Here is a 23,703-nt window from a genome sequence, read left to right on the forward strand (position 1 = left end):
GTGGTAGAGAGTCAGTATTCGAGGGGTGGGTATGATTAGTGGCTCGGGGGATATCGGTGGTGTTGGGGGGGGGGGGGGGGGGGGCGAGGGAAAGGTGGCGCCGTGGTCTAAAAGGTTTGTGCTTGTTTAACCGCGTACAATATATTTTGGTATTTTCTGGTATTTCTATGATGACACTGTATTTGATTTAATTTATTTCAAGAGTCAGTGAGTCTAAATTTGCAATTTGCACCATTTGAAGAAATTGGCACCACTCTAACAAGATTGCTGGCATGAGAGTAAAGGGAATTATGGATTATTATTTAAGCAATGACTCATCTTAAGACCTATGCTTCGGTGCTGTTTCTGAGAAAAGAATCATACAGTATTAAGTTTCAGGTAGCAATTTCTTTTGTTTAACACAAAGTGGAGTCGGAACCTGAGAGGAGCTGTGATTGATTTTTTTATTTTATTTTATTCTCCTTATCCTGATGTCACAATCTCATTACCATGAGATAAAGTGTGCCTTTCTCGATATCATGAGTTAATTAGATATCTGACTATGGTTGCCATTTCTGCCTGACTTGAAGCACTTACTGTAATTCCTTTCTACACATTGGTCTGTCGATGGACATTTAATACTCTGAGGAAGTTCTTCTGCCTGGATCGCAAGGTACAGTTTTATTCTAAAATGCAACAAAAAGGTGTTATGTACATTTAAATGAGAATTAACAATTCTAGCACCTACCTAACCATTATGGCCCCTGTTCCATCCCCCCTTGCTGCCCCATAGCCACTATTCCTGCTCACCCATCGAATCCTGACTCTCTACCACCTTCCTATCCCAAGCTATGGCCATTTTCCCAATAAACTCACGAAACGTCCATGAGTGACTGACTGACTGACTGACATGAGTGACTGTCCTGACCTTTCCATCTCATGACCCCGGTGGGACCGCTGGTCCAGCGCCGTGCTAAAAAAAACTATACATCCTCTAAAATGTTACTATTTTGTACATAAATGGTTACATAATCTTCAGCAGTACGCAGAGGGTTAGTTAGTAACTTTCAAATCAGCACTCGTTTCATCAGAGTGGGGTTTCTATTTCAAGATGGTGAATCTCTCAATTTGGAACTTTCTTCTCATGTTGAACTGAAAGAGTAGTAGGAGAGTTTCCCTTCATGTTTGATCTCATCAGGTCAGCAGGAGAAATGAGTGTCAGACTTTCAACGACAAGCCTTCAGTGATCCAGAGTGAAACTCTCCCCTGGAGATGATTTAGCCTTCAGCGATCCAGAGTGAAACTCTCCCCTGGAGATGATTTAGCCTTCATTGATCCAGAGTGAAACTCTCCCCTGGAGATTATTTAGCCTTCAGTGATCCAGAGTGAAACTCTCCCCTGGAGATTATTTAGCCTTCAGTGATCCAGAGTGAAACTCTCCCCTGGAGATTATGTAGCCTTCAGTGATCCAGAGTGAAACTCTCCCCTGGAGATTATTTAGCCTTCAGTGATCCAGAGTGAAACTCTCCCCTGGAGATTATGTAGCCTTCAGTGATCCAGAGTGAAACTCTCCCCTGGAGATTATTTAGCCTTCAGTGATCCAGAGTGAAACTCAATACTATTTTAATGAGAGCCGCTCTGCAGAGAGACTCGGCACACGGCTGAGGAGAAGAAAGCAGAGAGGAAAGCTGAACTGAACACTTTCTACCTAAATACAATGTCTACTGAAAACCAGTAAAGGAAGATCCCCACCATTTGACAAGTCTGAAACCTACTCTTACACCTAAACGAAATATAATCTACCAGAATTATTCACTACGAATTAGATGCAGGGCCGCCATGTATCTTGCCCAGGCACAAATTGATACCATAGGGCCTCTTCCATCCAACTACATTAAGACAATCAGTGGGCCCTCCTACCCCCCACTCCCCTGGTGCCAGGGCCTGGGTCAACTAACCCTGTTGAACCCTCCCCTACTGTCTGCTGCCCTGGGTAGATGACAGGAAGCTAAAATATCTTTGATATAGATAGGGATATTGCAAGCTAAACTTCACAATGTTTTTCTATTTCCCAAAATCTCACTACTATATAATAAGGTGGAGGGGTGCAACAATGTCTGTACATGCCCAGAACAGAGAACAGCATAATATACTGTAGCATGTTGGAATAGATTTCTTCATGTTGTAATGAGCAAGTTGTGAGAAGCAGAAGATGAAAACCCTGCAGACTGGCCTCTAATAGCAGGATAGCAGACACAGTGTGTTGGTGGCCCACAGGGATTTGGATTTTCAGACAGTCATTTTTCAATGGGACATCTGCTAATGGGAGTAGATGATGTCCTCCACTCTGGGAATAGTGTGGAGTCACAGAATGGCTGTGCCTCAAGTAAGGGGTCACAGTTGATGAAGGACCCAGTCCACAAAGGCTTGTTCTTCATGGACCTAGAAGGCCGTAACTGAGTGTTGTTAAATGAGACTCGCCTATGACCTGGCTTGGAATTCTACCTCAAGAGGCGCTAGAGGGTCAACTGTAGAATTGAGTCTGCCCTCAGTCCAAAATGAGACAAAGAAGAAAACCCTGGTTAGAATCGTAAAACACTACAACACAAGCATGGAATAAACCAAATCTATCAAATGGGCCGTAAAGCCCCACCAAGCCGATAGTCGGCCATGTCTGTTCGTCTAACGCTCTAGTATTTGTAGTGTGTTTTGCACCATTGGCTCTAGTTTGCTTTTTGACGGTGGCTTGTTGGCTGCTTTTCCGGCCGATTCAACATGTTGAATCGGCGTCGGGGCATTGGTGAGAGAAATCACTCTGATTGGCTGGTCAGGGGTAGAGAAATCACTCTGATTGGCTGGTCAGGGGTAGAGAAATCACTCTGATTGGCTGGTCAGGGTTAGAGAAATCACTCTGATTGGCTGGTCAGGGGTATAGAGAAATCACTCTGATTGGCTGGTCAGGGGTAGAGAAATCACTCTGATTGGCTGGTCAGGGGTAGAGAGAAATCACTCTGATTGGCTGGTCAGGGGTAGAGAAATCACTCTGATTGGCTGGTCAGGGGTAGAGAGAAATCACTCTGATTGGCTGGTCAGGGGTATAGAGAAATCACTCTGATTGGCTGGTCAGGGGCAGAGAAATCATTCTGATTGGCTGGTCAGGGGTAGAGAAATCACTCTGATTGGCTGGTCAGGGGTAGAGAAATCACTCTGATTGGCTGGTCAGGGGTAGAGAAATCACTCTGATTGGCTGGTCAGGGGTAGAGAAATCACTCTGATTGGCTGGTCAGGGGTAGAGAAACAGCATCTCCTGACAAGTTTTTTTTTAATGCCCCTTTTTGAAACAGTTTCCAAAGACGGGTTCCCAAACAAACCATCTGGTCCTGTCAGATTACAAAGAGAGGCCAAACACCCAGTAAACTTTGGTTAAGTCTCACACAGACTTAGGGACACGCCTTAATCCATTACTTTGAGTCCTGTGTAACTGAGAGTGTGTGGAATGTGTGTGTGTGTGTGTGTGTGTGTGTGTGTGTGTGTGTGTGTGTGTGTAGGTGTGTGTGTTACCTGGACAGAGACAGAATGTACCAGTCTCCTGATGGTAACACTGTGTAGCTGTCCGTTAGCCAGACTCCTCACTCTGCTCCTCAACACCTCCGCATCTCTGCTGCTGTCCAGCTTGTATCTGACCTCCAGCTTATCTTCACACATACACACACACACACACACACACACACACACACACACACACACACACACACACACACACACAGACACACACACACACACACACACACAGACACACAGACGCACACAGACGCACACACACACACACACACACACACACACACACACACAAACACACACACACACACACACACACACAAACACACACATACACACACACACACACACACACACACACACACACACACACACACACACAAAACATTAAAACATGGTGACTTTATGTGCCCTGTTCATTGAAACCATTAGCACATAGTAGTAATTGGACAATATACAGTACGTATATATTGTAAATTGCTCTCGTCTTTTCCTCTCATCATAGCTTATCTCTTATCTTAATGAGCAGTAGTTGAATTAGTGTAATAAAGCTTTCAATATTAAGAGGATTAGTGCTAATTCCCTATCAATAACAGCACTCTAAATCTAATTAATTTTCCTAATATTCAGATTTGATGAAAGCCCTGTGATGTCTTCAGAATGTACAGATGAAAGGGAGGTATAAGAAATCACGCATCGTCCTTCAAAAACATTTCTTATTTTGCTCTGCATGCAAATGATCACTTCAAAATTCAAACAAAAATAAAAGACGTAATCCCACATACAGTAAAACCACATGATTACAACTCAATAAATTCACATTTTTCTTAGAAAGACGCACACGCTAATGAATAATTGAATAACTTGGTTGCATAGCTCATCTAGCTACTGATTCTGATAATGATGAATGTACGACATCTGAGTGATTGACCGAGAGTTTCAGTGTTTGGGCTGAAGAGGTGGAACTGCATCATTTAGGAGGGAAGGGAGAAGAAATAAGCCAACAAGAGAAAGCTCTCAGGGATTTAATTAGACACTGGGTAGAAGTGCACTTACCTTGAGACTACTCGACTAGCTCTGAGGGATCTAATTCAACACTTGGGTAGAAGTGCACTTACCTTGAGACTACTCGACTAGCTCTGAGGGATCTAATTCAACACTTGGGTAGAAGTGCACTTACCTTGAGACTACTCGACCAGCTCTGAGGGATCTAATTCAACACTTGGGTAGAAGTGCACTTACCTTGAGACTACAGTACTCGACTAGCTCTGAGGGATCTAATTCAACACTTGGGTAGAAGTGCACTTACCTTGAGACTACTCGACTAGCTCTGAGGGATCTAATTCAACACTTGGGTAGAAGTGCACTTACCTTGAGACTACTCGGCTAGCTCTGAGGGATCTAATTAAACACTTGGGTAGAAGTGCACTTACCTTGCGACTACTCGACTAGCTCTGAGGGATCTAATTAAACACTTGGGTAGAAGTGCACTTACCTTGCGACTACTCGACTATCTCTGAGGGATCTAATTAGACACTTGCGTAGAAGTGCACTTACCTTGAGACTACTCGACTAGCTCTGAGGGATGTAATTAAACACTTGGGTAGAAGTGCACTTACCTTGAGACTACTCAGCTAGCTCTGAGGGATCTAATTAGACACTTGGGTAGAAGTGCACTTACCCTGCGACTACTCGACTAGCTCTGAGGGATCTAATTAAACACTTGCGTAGAAGTGCACTTACCTTGAGACTACTCGACTAGCTCTGAGGGATCTAATTAAACCCTTGGGTAGAAGTGCACTTACCTTGAGACTACCCGACTAGCTCTGAGGGATCTAATTAAACACTTAAGTACACTTACCTTGAGACTACTCGACTAGCTCTGAGGGATCTAATTAAACCCTTGGGTAGAAGTGCACTTACCTTGAGACTACTCGACTAGCTCTAAGGGATCTAATTAAACACTTGGGTAGAAGTACACTTACCTTGAGACTACTCGACTAGCGTGCAACCCTAATGCCAGGCTGTCCGCCAGCTTTCTCTGAGTCATTAAGACCAGCAAAATCCATGTACAGCTAATCTAGCTGCAAAGTGCTACTTCCATAGAGTTTCACTGCTGGAAATGTCATTTCAGATTCAATTGGCATCCTACTACTACTCTTAAAAGCTGACCTCACAACATGATCATTAGACTCAGAAGGTTATAAAACACATCAGCAAGTTTTCTATTGTTTTATTCAGTGGTAGACTGACTTGCCAGTCGCCACCCATTTGGGAGCAACCACACTGCTAGTCCCTTAGCAACACTCCTGAGGTTTTAGTGATGAGATCAAGGATAAGACCAGCGAACACTTTATTTCTGCAGAGACAAGACGTACTAGCCGGCCTGGCTGGACGGATCGAGAGGCAGCAGAGGCTGACGGACCCAATCCACAGAGAGTCATCTGACTAATCCTAATGGATCAGATAAAGCTGCAGCGCAGAGGAGAGGAGGAGAGAGAGGAGAGGAGAGAGGAGAGGAGGAGAGAGGAGAGGAGAGGAGGAGAGAGAGGAGAGGAGAGAGGAGAGGAGATGAAAGGGGAGGAGGAGAGAGAGGAGATAGGAGAGGAAAGGGGGGAGGAGGAGAGAGGAGAGGAGATAGGAGGGGAAAGGGGAGGAGGAGAGAGAGGAGAGGAGAGAGGAGATAGGAGAGGAAAGGGGAGGAGGAGAGAGAGGAGAGGAGATAGGAGGGGAAAGGGGAGGAGGAGAGAGAGGAGAGGAGAGATGAAAGGGGAGGAGGAGGAGAGAGGAGAGGAGAGGAGGAGAGAGAGGAGTGGAGAGGAGAGAGGAGAGAGAGGAGAGGAGATGAAAGGGGAGGAGGAGAGAGAGGAGATAGGAGAGGAAAGGGGGGAGGAGAGAGAGGAGAGGAGAGAGGAGATAGGAGAGGAAAGGGGAGGAGGAGAGAGAGGAGAGGAGAGAGGAGAGGAAAGGGGAAGAGGATAGAGAGCAGAGGAGAGAGGAGATGAAAGGAGAGGAGAGAGGAGATGAAAGGGGAGGAGGAGAGAGAGGAGATAGGAGAGGAAAGGGGAGGAGGAGAGAGAGGAGAGGAGATAGGAGGGGAAAGGGGAGGAGGAGAGAGAGGAGAGGAGAGAGGAGGGGAAAGGGGAGGAGGAGAGAGAGGAGAGAGGAGATAGGAGAGGAAAGGGGAGGAGGAGAGAGAGGAGAGGAGAGAGGAGAGGAAAGGGGAGGAGGAGAGAGAGGAGAGGAGATAGGAGGGGAAAGGGGAGGAGGAGGAGAGAGGAGAGGAGAGAGGAGGGGAAAGGGGAGGAGGAGGAGAGAGGAGAGGAGATAGGAGGGGAAAGGGGAGGAGGAGGAGAGAGGAGAGGAGAGGAGAAGGAGAGAAGAGAGGAGATAGGAGGGGAAAGGGGAGGAGGAGGAGAGAGGAGAGGAGAGAGGAGGGGAAAGGGGAGGAGGAGAGAGAGGAGAGAGGGGGGAGAGTGAAGAGAGGATAACTAATCTGCTCTTTGACCATGTTTTTCAATGCTACATTTGCTTAGGAAGCCCCAAAACTGGCACTTTAAACTACACTGGCTGAACTGCCCTGGCACCAGGGCAGTTCAGCATTTGAACTGAACTGCTACTGTGCACTATGTCGTGGTCTATTGTGTCTCCATTTTGTTTGTATGGTTTTATGGTCTTTTATGGTTTTTATGGTTTTATGGTCTATTTGTGTCTGCACCTTGTTTTCATGTTTTTATTTCGAGTCTTGTGTGATTTTATGACTGTTTTGTTTTTGCTCTGCTGCAACCCAAAGTGCCCTTCTGGGACATATGAATAAACTTGAACTTGAACTTGATGAGGGGATAGGTCGGAGGAGAGGACAGGACATGAGGGGATAGGAGGAGAGGACAGGACATGAGGGGATAGGATAGGAACCAATGCAGCGTCTTTACGGCAGCCCTACATGTTAGCGGACAGCATCTAGAGCATCATCTCCAGTAAGCAAATTACAACGAACAAGAGTGTTAAGGTTCTTTGTCTTGCGGATGGTTTCTTGCGTCCAAATAAACAGACTGGATTCACAGCTTTCTTTAGCCTGTTGGCGTATTTATTTTCTCTTTATATTTGCCTTCTGCATTCAGTTCAACTGAGCCCGCTCTGACACTCTTTTCTTTCTCTAACGCTGTGCGTCACTCCTCCTATACATATACTCTTGCCTCTGCGTGATTACGTCAGAGGCCGTAAGACATATGGTGGCTCAGAAGGGTCTATACAGTGCAATACAAAATACCTGTAAGGAAATTCACTTATACAGACATCTCTTTATGAATGTTAACACCCCCACTCGAATTGAACTTACTGGGGTTCACCAGGAAACAAAAACATTTTTCTTTCTTTTACAATATGGACAAAACAAAACAAAAAAAAAAACACTCTGTGCCCTGTGCATTCTAAGTGCCAAACATGTCCTGACTAAACCTCTTTAGTTTTAGCTTAGTCGCTGGCTTGGTCATTAGATCTGCCACCATCTGTTCTGTGGGGCAGTACTCCAAAACCACTCTTCCACCGTTTACAATTTCCCTGATGAAATGATATTTTATATCAATGTGTTTACACCTTTGTCTGTGTACTGGATTCTTGGCGATTGCTATTGTGCCCTGGTTGTCTTCAAAGACTTTTGTTTGTGCATATTGACAGTTGTCCAAGTTCACTAGTAACTGCTCTAAATAGAGACACTCCTGCATAGCTGCTGCTAGCGACATGTACTCTGCCTCACATGTTGAGAGAGCTACTGTCTGTTGTTTTCGTGTCTTCCATGAAATCAAACCACTTCCCTTGCTTAAGGTGACACAATAACCTGTAGTGCTGCGCCTGTCTGAGGCATCTGATGCCCAGTCAGCATCAGTGAACACTCTTAGTCCTAGACTGTTTGTGTCATCTCTTTTGAAGGTTAGTTCCTGGTCTATTGTACCTTTTAGGTATCTGAGAACATGTCTCACTGTTTTCCAGTGTTCTTCAGTTGGCTCGGCAAAATGTCTAGATAAGTTGCTGATTACATAGCTCAGGTCTGGCCTGGTGCATGTGGACAAATAAAGCAAACTACCCACTGCTTCTCTATACTCCTTGGGGTCTTTTAACAGTTCGCTTTCTTCTGAATACTCCAGTTTGGGTTCACATGGAGTTTCTCTTACTCTGCACTCCTTCATACCAAACCTCTCCAAAATTTTCTTGACATATCTGGTCTGAGACATTTTGACTTGCCCTTCTTTCTGGTTGAAATCCATGCCTAGGAAATGATTTAGTCTTCCCAGATCCTTCATTTTGAATCTCTCAGTGAGCATTTTCTTTACATTTATCAGTATGGTCTCATTGCTAGCTGCTATAACTAAGTCGTCAACCCAGATCAGTATGATGACTTTTTCATTCTGGTTCTCTTTTGTGTACACACAGTAATCTGCTGGATTCTGTTTAAAACCGTTATCGCATAGACAAGCATGTAGCAATGTGTTCCAGTTTCTACCAGATTGTTTAAGACCATATAGTGACTTCTGTAGTTTACATACAAGTTTTTCACCTGTTGTCGACTTTTTCTCAAACCCTTCAGGTTGTTCTATGTATAATTCAAAATCGATAGGTGCGTGCAAGTACGCGGTTTTCACATCCATTTGGTGCAAAATCAGACTCTCTTGTGCAGCCTTCTGCATAATCACCCTCACACTAGTCATATCAGCGGTTGGTGAAAATGTCTCTTCATAGTCTGTCCCTTGTTTTTGGCTGTAGCCTTTTGCTACATACCTTGCTTTGTATTTTTCTGATCCGTCTGTATCTGTCTTGAGTGCGAACACCCATTTCCCCCCCACTGCACATTTACCCGGGGGTAGTCCTGTGAGGCTGTAGGTCTCATTTTCCTCAAGTGACCTCATTTCATCTTTCATCGCGTTTTTCCATTGCTTGGATTTTGTGGATGAAATCGCGTCTTGGTAGGATCGAGGGGTATCGCATACCGCTCTGTAACAAGAGTCTATGCATATGTTCAATCGCGCCTCAGAATCCTCCATTTCAAATTCCTGGTAGCGAGCAGGTTTCGACCTCTCTCTACGTGGGTACCTGCTTTCAACAGTCTTGGTAACTTTACCTGGCTGGTCATCATCAGTCTGTTCAGGTAAAGTACCGGTACCAGCATCTTGTATGTCACGGTCATTTTCATTCACAGTGTTTTCATGGTTGTTGTCACTCTCAGTAGTTTCAACCTCTGGTACTTCTACTGGTATCAGTACACTGTTGTCAACCTCTGTGTTTGACTCTGTCTGAGTCCCCCTTTCTTTAGCTGCCTTACTTGAGAACTTCACTAGTCTATGTTTTTGAACTTTTTCTGTCTCAGGGTAGTAAACCAAATAGGCTGGACTATTTTTATCATATCCGACAAAAATTCCTTGGTCACATCTGGATTCTAATTTTCCTTTCTCCTGTTTATAGGAAAAACACTCAGATCCAAACCTTTGTAGTTTTGACACATTTGGTTCTCTCCCTGTGAACATCTCATATGGTGTTTTCTTAGTTCTCCTATTGTAACACCTGTTTCTTATATATGCTGCCGTTTGCATGGCGTAATTCCACAAGTAATCTGGTAATTCGCTCTCAATCAGTAGGCATCTACTCATATCTCCTAGGGTTCTCCACCCTCGCTCTGCTGTGCCATTTTGATGTGGCGAGTATGGCGCAGATGTTTCATGTCTGATCTTATTTTTAGTCATTAGCTCTTTGAAGCTTTTACTTGTAAATTCGGTCCCATTATCTGACCGAATACATTTAATTTCACCGTAAGGTGCTATATCAGCGAGAAATCTTTCTGTAGCTTGTACAGTGTCACACTTTGACCTTAGGAAGTATACCATCATTGTACCTGAATAATCATCAGTGAAAGATTGTGCGTATTTAAATCCTTCTAGGCTTGGCGTCTGCATTGGGCCTGTTAAGTCGGTATGAACCAATTCTAGGGGATTTTTAGCTCTCGTGTCAGGTTCTCTACTTCTTGTCTGTACAAATTTTCCCTTTATACACACTTCACATATCTGTTTAGGTCCTGCGGTATTCCCCTTTATCTCCATACCTTTTACCACACTTTGCAATTTTTGCACGTCATCATGGTTACAATGACCCAATATCTCGTGCCATGTTTGGATGTCATAACATGCTTTGCACTGATCAGCATTTTCATTCTCAAATGTAGGTAAATAATACAGGTTACCATTCTCATGTATGTCGAACCTGCTACCATCTTTGGTGATCATGTTGCTGTCTTCCTTCTTGAAGGTAACAGTCGCTCCACCATTTGTTGCTCTGGCGACTGAGAAGATATCCAGTGGATATGTTGGCATGTACAGAGCGTCTCGTAGCTGTGCTCTGTGCTGCCGTCCGTTGCTGTCTTGCAGGTAGATCAACGCTGTTCCTCTCTGTTGAGCCATCCCGCTGCATTTTGTTCCATCAGCCAACTCGACTGAATGGTTGCTTGGCTTGAATGAGGTGTCGAAGCTTATGAACTTCTTTATGTCGTTCACGATGTGCGATGTTGCGCCTCCATCTACCATGATGCCTTTCATTTTCACGTTGGTCGGGGGCCTTCGTTGTGGGATGTACTTCTCCCTGTCGCCGTGCTTTACTTTGAAGAAATGATCCTGGTCGTCGTCGTCCTCCTCATCAACAACCTTTCTGGCATCATCTTGTCCTCTTCTTCTGCACATGATGTCGGCGTGGTTGTCCCTTTTACAGTGGTTACACCATACTTTTCTCATACAGCCTTTCGCCTTGTGGCCTTTTCTTCCACATCTGTAACAAGTGACGCTTGCTTCTTCTTCTCTTCTGTTATTAGCTGGAGTCTTGGTTGAAGTCCGGCCTTGTCGTGTCGCCGTCTTCATCACATTGTCCTTGCTTTCTGCAGTGCTCCTTCTTTCAGCTTCTTCATAATTTCTTAGTCTTCTTTTGAAATCCATGAACGTCACGTTGTCTTCATTCTGCGTGACGTGGACTGCTAGTGGCTTGAAAGTGTCAGGTAGTCCTTCTAGTAGCATAGCTATACATAGGCCTTCACTGATGGTTTCACCTGCATCCTTTAGAGCTGAAATGGCATCTTCTGCCCTTATAAGATAGTCTGTGACTGTCTCTCTGTCACCCATGCGGAGCCTGGACAGTGTAGAATATAAGCTAATTATTCTCGGCTTACTTCTCCCGGAATAATGCTCTTTTAATATCTTTAAGGCTTTTCTGCCGTCATCTGGGGCGTCATGACGTATCAAGGATAGACTTTTATCGTCTATGCATCTTACTAATTCTGCATAACAGTCTTCATTCTTTCTTGCATCTTCGGCTAACACCGTTGTGTCCTCGGTATATGGTTCATACAGAATAGTGTCTTTTAATTTCAACGAGTGTAGATGACTCAGGAATCGTATTTCCCAAATGTCGTACTTATCTTCTTTTCCATTGAAGACGATTTGCGATGACAGGCTGTGTGATGCTCTGTTAGCCATCATGCTAGCGTGCCTCTTCGCCGTTCACCGCCTGTAGGCTTCTTGCTGTTTGCGCTACTAGTTAGCTAAACACTTTCCCGCTAAACTAGTCGCCGTGCTATTTTGCTACTTAGCCAAACTTTTCCGCTAATAGCCTATAGCCACGGCCCGCCGTGCTTCTTTGCTAACTACACGCTGACCTTTTTCTCGAGGTTAGCTCCTTAGCACCGGTTAGCACGTCCACCCGTTTGTTTACGCTACGCGATAAACTTCTTCTTCGAGTTGTCTGCTTACTCGGGACCTGGGCCCATAACCTGTTAAGGTTCTTTGTCTTGCGGATGGTTTCTTGCGTCCAAATAAACAGACTGGATTCACAGCTTTCTTTAGCCTGTTGGCGTATTTATTTTCTCTTTATATTTGCCTTCTGCATTCAGTTCAACTGAGCCCGCTCTGACACTCTTTTCTTTCTCTAACGCTGTGCGTCACTCCTCCTATACATATACTCTTGCCTCTGCGTGATTACGTCAGAGGCCGTAAGACATATGGTGGCTCAGAAGGGTCTATACAGTGCAATACAAAATACCTGTAAGGAAATTCACTTATACAGACATCTCTTTATGAATGTTAACAAAGAGATGAAAATTAGCAATAGCTATAAACTCTCTATGCAGCACATCAGTTTCATGCTCTGTATTGGAACTATGTTAAATCACATCATCCTTATCAAATAAAATCCAAATAATAAAAAAGGTGTGTCCTTGACAAAAGGGATCTAGGTTTACTAGCGGCCGTTCACGCCATTTGAGCGACGATTTTTGACAAGAAGTTCCCAGACGATTGGTAGGAGGAGATATCCAATTGTCTGGAGCTGAGACTAGGACAAGAGACTTGGATCATTTATCATGAGATAAAGAGGAGGTCATCGAAGAGGGAGGAGATGTGTAGAAGATTGAAATAACAAAACACTCAACCTCAAGCATGAACAACCTTGTGGAGAAACAAAAGTAAAGCACGGGCTGTGCTCCTCACCGTGCTTGTTGATGAGCAGGGCCAGGTACTCTCTGTAGTAGGAGCTGACGTAGAGCACCAGGGCTGGCCTGTGGGCCGTGCTGAAGCTCAGGGAGATGTTTTCTCCTCTCAGCGTCAGCTCAGAGTAGATGGAGGAGGGCAGAGCGCTGCTGTTCCTGCTCAGATCGTACGGCTCCTTGAAGGTGTAGCTGACCGACGCCCCCCACTGGAAGCTGGCTGACACCTCTGAGGTTAAGGGAGGGGCAACAGAGAGGCTTATTACTCACCGCAGATGTTTTTAATTAACTAATCAAGTTAATTAACAATAATTTTAATGACCAAAAATGCTGTTTGTATACATAAAAAAAGAATAGTCAAGGGGAAGGAACGCTGCTTTTTTCTTGGAGAGTGTAGAATAAAATAGGACAATTCTCGCAAAACAAGGCTAAAAAAAATCCACGGTGACTGCGAAGATACTGCACACATATATATTGTGTTGCTGTTTGTACAGTTTTTAAATTGGGCAAGATGCGGGCTGGCATTGACTTTACTTGCAGGGATAACTTCTGGTTAGGCAACTCTCACCCACTTTATTTATAGCTGCACAATTGTAGTAATATTTTGAAGTATGAACTGGCATTGGTAGACTATTATTATGATGCTGAAATTAAACTGAGCATTAGATGATTCTACAGAAAACAATTACCCATTTCATATATTGTTTAGTCCTGAATTACAGCATTCAAACCGGGACCAAAATTAACAAAATCCCAGTGGTTCTCAGCCCTTCACTCCAAAAAGGCTGTTTAGTTTAGTTTAGTTTAGTTGTTAAATTGCTTGGAGTTCTTATAAACACTTCATTTCACTTTATATTAACATAATGTATCTACATGTATATTTTTCCTGTAATGCTGAATGTTGCCAGGAAGTGAATAGTGAAGTTACCAGGCATAGCACAATGCATTAAAGTAATTCTGCACTTTCAACAACATAACAATGTTCCCAGGGAAGCTGCTACTCAATAGAATTACATTATATATTCCAGCAACTTTGCATTGCTTAGATTGCTAGAGAAATCAAAGCTATCCTCAAAACACCAACAGACAGGCGAGTGGGAAAAGTACATGAAACCTGCCTCCTAGTTATCAGCTCTTTCTCACTCGCACTGCATCGACTTGTTATGTACCGTGTGTCGACTTGCACCACTTTGTCATGTACCGTGTGCGTCGACTTGCACCACTTTGTCACGTACCGTGTGCGTCGACTTGCACCACTTTGTCACGTACCGTGTGCGTCGACTTGCACCACTTTGTCACGTACCGTGTGCGTCGACTTGCACCACTTTGTCACGTACCGTGTGCGTCGACTTGCACCACTTTGTCACGTGTCGACTTGCACCACTTTGTCACGTGTCGACTTGCACCACTTTGTCACGTACCGTGTGCGTCGACTTGCACCACTTTGTCACGTACCATGTGCGTCGACTTGCACCACTTTGTCACGTGTCGACTTGCACCACTTTGTCACGTGTCGACTTGCACCACTTTGTCACGTACCGTGTGCGTCGACTTGCACCACTTTGTCACGTACCGTGTGCGTCGACTTGCACCACTTTGTCACGTACCGTGTGCGTCGACTTGCACCACTTTGTCACGTACCGTGTGCATCGACTTGCACCACTTTGTCACGTACCGTGTGCGTCGACTTGCACCACTTTGTCACGTGTCGACTTGCACCACTTTGTCACGTGTCGACTTGCACCACTTTGTCACGTACCGTGTGCGTCGACTTGCACCACTTTGTCACGTACCTACCATGTGCGTCGGATGCTGACGCCCTTGTGCATCATGCAGGGTGCGGCTGCACGGGAGGGCGGCCTGGGAAGGCTTCGCCCACAGCCCAGCCTTCCCCCCTCCAAACGGGAGGAATATACCTTGCTGCATCCATCCCTAATCTTGACCCATAGTCAAACCCTAACCCCAACCCAAAGGCCTCAGGGTGCCTCACCCCAACCCCAAGGGAATGCACAGCACAGTGAAACCACCTCAACGGAGGCAAGATGTAACGTACTTGGCTAAAACGTATACTTGGCATATAACGACACACAACCACATAACTCACCTCCTCTCTCTCTGGGAAATTGGTCACGATGTTCTTTGTCATTTTCACGAAGTCATACATCAAGGACAGTTTGATAAAAATAGCGGGGACACGTTCATTCATTTCAATCAAGCAAAAACCAAAACAAGGAAGTCAAGCGCGCGTGCCGTCTATATAGCCAATCAGACTTGCGCGACACTATGTGACGTAGTCAGTGACACTAGAAATTTCACTAGGTAGCAGACACTTCTAGTCGACACTTGAAATTGTCGACTCAAGTCCTCATTTCTGTCGGCGACCATTTCAAAAGTGTCGACAGACCAAGTATAAATTGGGCTTACGGGTAAATACAGTATATATCTCTAATAGATGAGTAAATACAGTAGATATCTCTAATAGATGAGTAAATACAGTAGATATCTCTAATAGATATGTAAATACAGTAGATATCTCTAATAGATGTGTAAATACAGTAGATATCTCTAATAGATGAGTAAATACAGTAGATATCTCTAATAGATATGTAAATACAGTAGATATCTTTAATAGATGAGTAAATACAGTAGATATCTCTAATAGATGTGTAAATACAGTAGATATCTCGAATAGATGTGTAAATACAGTAGATATCTCGAATAGATGGGGAGAGGGCTATGGGAGTCCTTTTGAAAAAAGTAGTGATTGCTGAACTGAACTCACATCTTGAAGCAACATATAAAGCACTGCTGATGTGTGTGAGGACTCATTGTTACTGTGATGATGACTTACACATCAAACAGAATGGCTCAAATACACTCAGATACACATCAAATAGACACTCAGTAGTAATAGACACAAAAATACACATCAAACAGACTCAACTGCATCGAACCCTTGATGTGACAGCCTTAGCTGCTTGTTGATGTGTTAAGTACAGGAAGAGGATTCTCTGGAATATCGATTCTTAACCTTTAAACAGCAGCAGATAAACACACACACACACACACACACACACACACACACACACACACACACACACACACACACACACACACACACACACACACACACACACACACACACACACACACACACACAGGCTTTCTCCACATTCCTTTATTTTCCCTTGTGTCATTATCTGTGCTTTTGTTTTTGTGTCCTCGGAGGTCTGTAAAGAACTTGGTGAGAATCTTGCATCTTAATATATAGATCAACCTGACTTGCCTTGACATGAAACTCACACTGTAAACAACTGTTTAAGTCCTCTTTATAGAGAGACAGAGGTTCAGGGGCCATCTCATATCTACAGAGTGAAGGACTCTCGGCTGCTCCGTGCTCCTCCTGAAGGAGCTGTGCTGACAGCTAATATACAAATAGCATTGACCTTGGTGGAGGAGATGTGACAGTGCAGCGTGTTGTAAAGCACGGGGGGGTTGTGACTGCAGCGTGTTGTAAAGCACGGGGGGGTTGTGACTGCAGCGTGTTGTAAAGCACGGGGGGGTTGTGACTGCAGCGTGTTGTAAAGCACGGGGGGTTGTGACTGCAGCGTGTTGTAAAGCACGGGGGGGTTGTGACTGCAGCGTGTTGTAAAGCACGGGGGGTTGTGACTGCAGCGTGTTGTAAAGCACGGGGGGTTGTGACTGCAGCGTGTTGTAAAGCACGGGGGGGTTGTGACTGCAGCGTGTTGTAAAGCACGGGGGGTTGTGACTGCAGCGTGTTGTAAAGCACGGGGGGTTGTGACTGCAGCGTGTTGTAAAGCACGGGGGGTTGTGACTGCAGCGTGTTGTAAAGCACGGGGGGGTTGTGACTGCAGCGTGTTGTAAAGCACGGGGGGTTGTGACTGCAGCGTGTTGTAAAGCACGGGGGGTTGTGACTGCAGCGTGTTGTAAAGCACGGGGGGTTGTGACTGCAGCGTGTTGTAAAGCACGGGGGGTTGTGACTGCAGCGTGTTGTAAAGCACGGGGGGGTTGTGACTGCAGCGTGTTGTAAAGCACGGGGGGGTTGTGACTGCAGCGTGTTGTAAAGCACGGGGGGTTGTGACTGCAGCGTGTTGTAAAGCACGGGGGGGTTGTGACTGCAGCGTGTTGTAAAGCACGGGGGGTTGTGACTGCAGCGTGTTGTAAAGCACGGGGGGGTTGTGACTGCAGCGTGTTGTAAAGCACGGGGGGTTGTGACTGCAGCGTGTTGTAAAGCACGGGGGGTTGTAACTGCAGCATGTTGTAAAGCAGCAGGGGGGTGGGGGGGTTCTGACTGCAGCATGTTGTAAAGCAGCAGGGGGGGGGTTCTGACTGCAGCATGTTGTAAAGCAGCGGGGGGGGGGGGGTTCTGACTGCAGCATGTTGTAAAGCAGCAGGGGGGGGGTTCTGACTGCAGCATGTTGTAAAGCAGCAGGGGGGGGGTTCTGACTGCAGCATGTTGTAAAGCAGCGGGGGGGGGTTCTGACTGCAGCATGTTGTAAAGCAGCAGGGGGGGTTCTGACTGCAGCATGTTGTAAAGCGGCGGGGGGGGGGGGGGGGGGGTTCTGACTGCAGCATGTTGTAAAGCAGCAGGGTGGGGGGGGGGTGATGTGACAGTTCAGTGTGCTGTAAAACAGTTCCACAGCTCTCCTGCAGAGAGGTCACAGCACGTGGCATCATTAGTCAACACCATGTTGTCTGAGGGAAAGTGGAATAAATTATAAGATAAGTTTAAATTGATTCAAATTTTTAAACGTACAATATGTCATTTTCTGCCACTAGGGGTCTCACTCTCAACACAAACAAATGATGGGGGTTGATGACATCGTGGAGTAGCGTGGGATTGTTATCTCTATTGCCATTTTATTTTTAGATTAGGATTCCTTCAGTGATCACTGTTCAGGAGGTTTTTACCAAACAAACAGACTTGGTCATTAAAACAGGTAAACGGCAATGCTGAATAAAGCAGTTTCACACTGTTTCCCAACGCTTGTCGGAATGCTAGCCGCACTGCTCAGCTTTAGCTCAGCTGTTTCTATTGTAGGTAATCTCTCAAGCCAGTCTATCGTCTCTCTCCCACAATCTTCCAATGTCAGCCCATTCAAATGTAGACGGAGGAAGTTGTCATCTTCCAAAGAAAAAAGACTGGAAAAAAATGTGATGGTATTCGACCAATCGTGAAACATGGTCACCAAAATAATGATATAAATAAATACAAATATCTTGTCCAATTTCCATTTGTGCTAGCTCTGTGTGTGTGTGTGCGTGTGTGTGTGTGTGTGTGTGTGTGTGTGTGTGTGTGTGTGTGTGCGCGTGCGTGTTGTGTGTCACCTCTGTGGCAGAAGGCTCCAGTGTAGGCAGACAGGCCACAGTCACAGTAGAAGCCCCGGGCTCTCTCCACACAGCGCCCCCTGTGGAGGCAGAGCGAGCCGTAGCTGCTGCAGTGTCCTGGGCACCCGGGCGTCACGCCGGGGGTGATCTGAGCCCGCTGCTCCAGGTCCAGTGTGACGCCGTTCAGCTGCAGGGCGCGGAGACACCCCCGAAAACCCTTCTGCCGCGACGCCGTGCCGCCTGACAACACAAAGAGACCACATTCACATGGCATTTGAAGGCATTTGGCTAGTCTTCTATTACAGTAAAGCCACATGGGGAGTGTATCTTGCTTCCTCTTTTTCCTTGTATTTTCTGTTGAAGGAATAGTTCACCCAAAAACTGTAATTCTATCATCCTCTATTCTTCCTCATGTCAGTTACGTTTGTGAAGTTTGTAGGGGTGTCACAATATATCGTCCCACGAAATTTCGCGATAGTAAAACGTCACGATATGTATCGTTAAGATGAAATCTCATATCGTGAATTTTTTTTTTTTTTTTCCAAAAATAGACAAAGAAACGTCTTTGTTTGTTGAAGTTCAATGTGTGGAAAGTAGTTCAGTTGAACAAGTCTCTGAAGAGACACATGAGAAGTTATACAGGAGAGAAACCATTCAATTGAGTTTCTGGCAAAACTGTTTACTTGACAGGAAAAACTGAAGATGCATAAAAAATAGACTAAGAAAAGTCTTGTTGTTTGAGTTTGAAGAAAAACTGAAGATGCATAATGAGAATTTATACTGCTGAGAAACCTTTTAGTTCAAAGTAAATCTAAGTGACGGTGTAACTCATTCTATTTCAAGATAAGCCTTATCTCCAATCTCATGTTTTTTCTAGTTGTTATTGTAATAACAATTTCCCACAACAGCATGTTTGGTATTTGTGCATTTCAAATAAAATACTACTTTTCCAGTCATATATTGTCATTATTCAAGTTTAAAAAAATATTGTTAAAATCGTATCGTATCGTATCGTTATCGTGAACCCAGTATCGTGATACGTATCGTATCGTGAACTGAGTGTATCGTGACACCCCTAGAAGTTTGCGGAACTCGCCATCTTCGGCTGCTCGGAATCCTCTCTGCTCCTCCTCTGCTACGGCTGTGCAACAGTCTCTGACGCAGGGGACAACTGTCGCCAAGAGACTCATTCTGAGGGAGTGGAAGTCTCCCTCTACACCCTCTTTTCAGCTGTGGCTGACGGACATGATCTCGGTTGTATGTACGGAGAGGCTCCGGTTCTTGAGGACCAATTCTCTTGGGAAGCTCTTGGTTATCTGGGACCCGTTTTTGGCCTATTTGGACGAGGTTAATAAAAGCGATATGATACGTGACTCGCCTAACTGACTTCTCATGGACCCTTTGCGTGGGATCCCACGCACATCTCTTGCAGGCACGTGGGTACCTTACGCGGCTGGTAGCGCCAAGCTGTAGTATTGGAATGTGAATTATATGTTTGTTTTGTTTTTCTTTCTTTCTCTGTCTGAGCCTTTTGTTTTTTACGTTTTGAAAATTGCAAAATAAAATAAAATAAACTAAAATGTTTGTGAAGTTTGTCCATATACAGTAACACAGGGAGGTTGCCAGCACAACTCCATTGCAGCCTTCTCCAAGACAACTGAAGTCAGTGGGGACCAGTTCTTCAGATTTCCAAAAAGACCTAGCTTATATTTACACCATTTAGTGCAAATCTTACAGCTGATTTATATGCAACAAACCATGTAGGTCTTTGTTTTCACAGTGCGATTGTTTGGCTGTTGTTGTTTTGGAAGTTTATAGAACTGGTCCCCATTGACTTCAGTTGTTTTGGAAAAGGCTGCTTGCTACCCAGCAGGTCCTTTCTGTGTGGAGTTTGCATGTTCTCCCTCTCTCTCTCCTCACTGTGTGTGTGACTTAAAGGAACACTCTGCCCATTTTCAACCAGCTTTGTATCATTAGAACATCAGTAGTATATCAGAAAACTGTAAACTGTTTTGAAGTCTGTCATTTAATTTGACAGTTATTGAGTGTTAAAGTGTGGACCAGTGACATCACTGGTCCACACTAACTCAAATAAATAACTCATTAACTCAAATCAACTCTCAATAACTGTCAAACTAGATGAATGACTTCAAAACCGTTTACAGTTTGAGAGTTGATTTGAGTTAATGAGTTATTAATTTGAGTTAGTGTGGACCAGTGATGTCACTGGTCCACACTTTAACACTCAATAACTGTCAAATTAAATGACAGACATCAAAACCGTTTACAGTTTTCTAATATACTACTGATGTTCTAATGATACAAAGCTGGTTGAAAATGGGCGGAGTGTTCCTTTAAGTGAGACTCCAATCCCTGCTGGACACAGGTTGAATCACTATCAATTTGCAATAGAGAGTTGTTGAAAATGTTGTGCATTATCTTCTCTTCTTCTCTTAGTTAAAATTGGCTAAGTGGGTGGTGTCTGTGGCGGCGGTGTCTGTGGCGGTGTCAGTCACGATCGTGATGTCATCAGTGATGTCACTTGAGCAATTGTGATGTCATCCGTGATATCACTCGAGCAACTGTGATGTAGTATGAGCCGATGGGGCACAGTTGCTTCTTCTTCTTCTAATGACTTTCCGGCAGACTGGATGCCTTGCGGCACATTGCTGCCTCTCACAGGATATTCTCACAAGCAATTAAGGAGTGTACGGACCAAAGCTACTGCTCCAAGGGAACAGATGTAATATTCCAGTCTTCACACAGAGATAACTTCAAAACACCAACTCTGTCTTCTCCATCGCACTCCCCCTCTCTATCTGCCTGTGTCTGTCTGTGCTGTTCTTTTGGGCCTAGTTTTTTTTTCTCATTTCTCTTCCTCCTGTCATCCGTCGCAGATCCACGTCGTCTCTGCAGCTCCAGAAGCACGATGACATGTCAACACTGTTTGTATGAAACGACAGGCTGATGAAACGCCAACGAGGCAGGAAGGAAGCAAAGTGTCGGTGGAAAATACTTTCAGGGGAGCTAACTTTCATCAGCTGTCTGTCTGTCTGTCTGTCTGTCTGTCTGTCTGTCTGACTGACTGTCTGTCTGACTGACTGTCTGGCAGCACGCTGGCTGTTGACTGAATAATTGGCTGGAATGAATTACTGTCTGTCCAATGTCACACATGCCATTTTTCATAGTTTAAGTTCATGTCATAGCTACAGTATAGACCAGCAATGGGGAAAAAATACAATGAATGAATGCACACATACATATTATACATATTATTTATATGTATACTGTAGGCCTATGTGCCTACACCCACTCACGCACACAGGGTACAAACCTACACGGCATCCTCGTATTTGTGCCGAGAACAAATATGGACATTCTCATTGTGCTCAGAGTTCAGACTTGGTGACACTTTGCTCTCAGAGTTTGAACCTGACAGCCTCCTCTATTGTTCAACAGCAGCAGCAGCTTCTCACACCAATAAATCACTGAGCTTTGGAACACTCTATTCCTGTCCCCTCTCGGTGATTCCAGCAGTAGACATTATTGAACTAGCTTGGCAACACAAAAGGGGCAATTGTGCGGATATGTTTTTCTGACACATTGACGAAGAGTACTTTGAATTAGCTGAATAGTGAATACATATTTTGAGTGCTGCCAACCGTATGCACTCGCATCACTGCTAATAGCTGTCTGCTGTCTACACTAGGCGACCCAGACCAGCCTGTGCCGTTGAGACAGAGCGAGCCACAGGTACGGCCGGCCGCACTGCAACCAAAACCAGGAAATACACGGTCCCAAAGGACGACCCAATCGGAGACTAAGCTTTCTTTCACAGCCACGGGCGCTTCATTTCTCCAATCACAGTCACGGGTTGATTCAAATGATGCTCTGGAGCCTCGCTGGGTCGCTCTGTATTTATAAACGCCGGGGAGGCCAACATCACGCACCACGGAGCTTTGATTAGAATTTTTTCCCCGAACAGTTAAAAAAACAATAATATTAAAACAATACACAAAAAAAACAAGAGTAAAAAAAGACAAAAGCATCTCAGTGAAACAAACAAAAATACACAAACTCTGTCGAGAAATAATGATCACTGCTCGAAAAGCGGCAGGAAGAAGCCAAGGCTTTTCCGGTCCTACCCCCAAACTTTATGCACATAGGCTAGACAGTCATAACGCGTAGGCTAGACACTACAGTGCAGAGAATATGAATCTCTTTAGTGCAGACACAGTGCAAACAATATGAACCTTTTTTGTATTGTCAATATCACATCATACAATAAAATATATTACCAACCACTACTAATCATATATACCATAGAACACCATATACTATAGATCAATACATAATATATTCCATAGATCAATATATATATACATACACATACACACACAAAGTATATATATATATATATATATATTACACAATATATACATAATATATTCCATCTCTCTCATTTGCTCTCTGTCTATTTATAAATGTGGGGGAGGGCAACTAGCCTGGGTAAACCCAGCCTCCACAGCCTATGCTATCACATAGATAGAGGTCACGTGGAGGCTGGGTTTACCCAGGCTAGAGGGCAACATCACACACACGAAGGAGCGGACTCCGGCCGCTCCGGCGCTTGGACAGGCTTGGAGACAACAAGCCTGTTTTCACAACACTGAGAGGGGGCGTGGCTTGGTTCACTGCTCAAAACAATATAACTTGCCTCTCTCGCTAGATATATAATAGTGGTTTGCAGACATCTAGTATGTCTGAATATCGCATTTAGCCCCTTTAACATTTAGTGAGAGCTACCGTAAAACTTCAAATAAACACAGAGTAATTTAGAGATAAGAACCCGTCCTTGTGACAACTGGCAATCTTTAATTCATGGTTGGAGTATGACGACAACTGCCACTGAGTCCAAGACAGATCCCTGAGGAACACCACCTCTACCCGAAACATAGAAAGGGAAGGAAGGAAGGTTGTGTGTGAGAGAACAAACCATCCTAACAGGGAAGATATCAGCAGAACCTTCGAGAGAATTTCAACCACATATCCAGCAGCACAATGCCAGCTCTATCAAGACAATTTACAGTCTCTCAACATGAGATGAAGACACTGCTCAGAGAAAACACTTTTGGTATGGACCATATGCCTACGAAACGCATAATGAGGGATTTGTGCAGCAGAGAACAAAGCAAACATGAAAGTGTCAAAATGTAGATTAACTGACCAAGGGAGCAAAGTTATCAGTGGAACGTACCGCAGTGACTTTCAGCCACATATCCAACAGCACACCCAATTCTAACGAG

General features: G+C 44.6%; 1 protein-coding gene across 1 annotated transcript in view; it reads right to left on the minus strand.

The window, feature by feature from the left end:
• LOC310771079 (contactin-associated protein-like 4) overlaps nucleotides 1-23,703 on the minus strand; it is a gene marked incomplete at both ends in the record, with an annotated part of 66,227 nt that overhangs the window by 7,980 nt on the left and 34,544 nt on the right. The window contains 3 exons of the mRNA XM_083663756.1: nucleotides 3,541-3,674; nucleotides 13,053-13,277; nucleotides 18,398-18,637. Of these exons, the coding sequence (XP_083519882.1) occupies nucleotides 3,541-3,674; nucleotides 13,053-13,277; nucleotides 18,398-18,637 (599 nt within the window). The remainder of the gene's footprint in view (nucleotides 1-3,540; nucleotides 3,675-13,052; nucleotides 13,278-18,397; nucleotides 18,638-23,703) is intronic.

The sequence above is a fragment of the Poromitra crassiceps genome (genome assembly GCF_964638095.1).
Source record: "Poromitra crassiceps genome assembly, contig: HAP1_SCAFFOLD_343, whole genome shotgun sequence".
NCBI lineage: Eukaryota > Metazoa > Chordata > Actinopteri > Beryciformes > Melamphaidae > Poromitra > Poromitra crassiceps.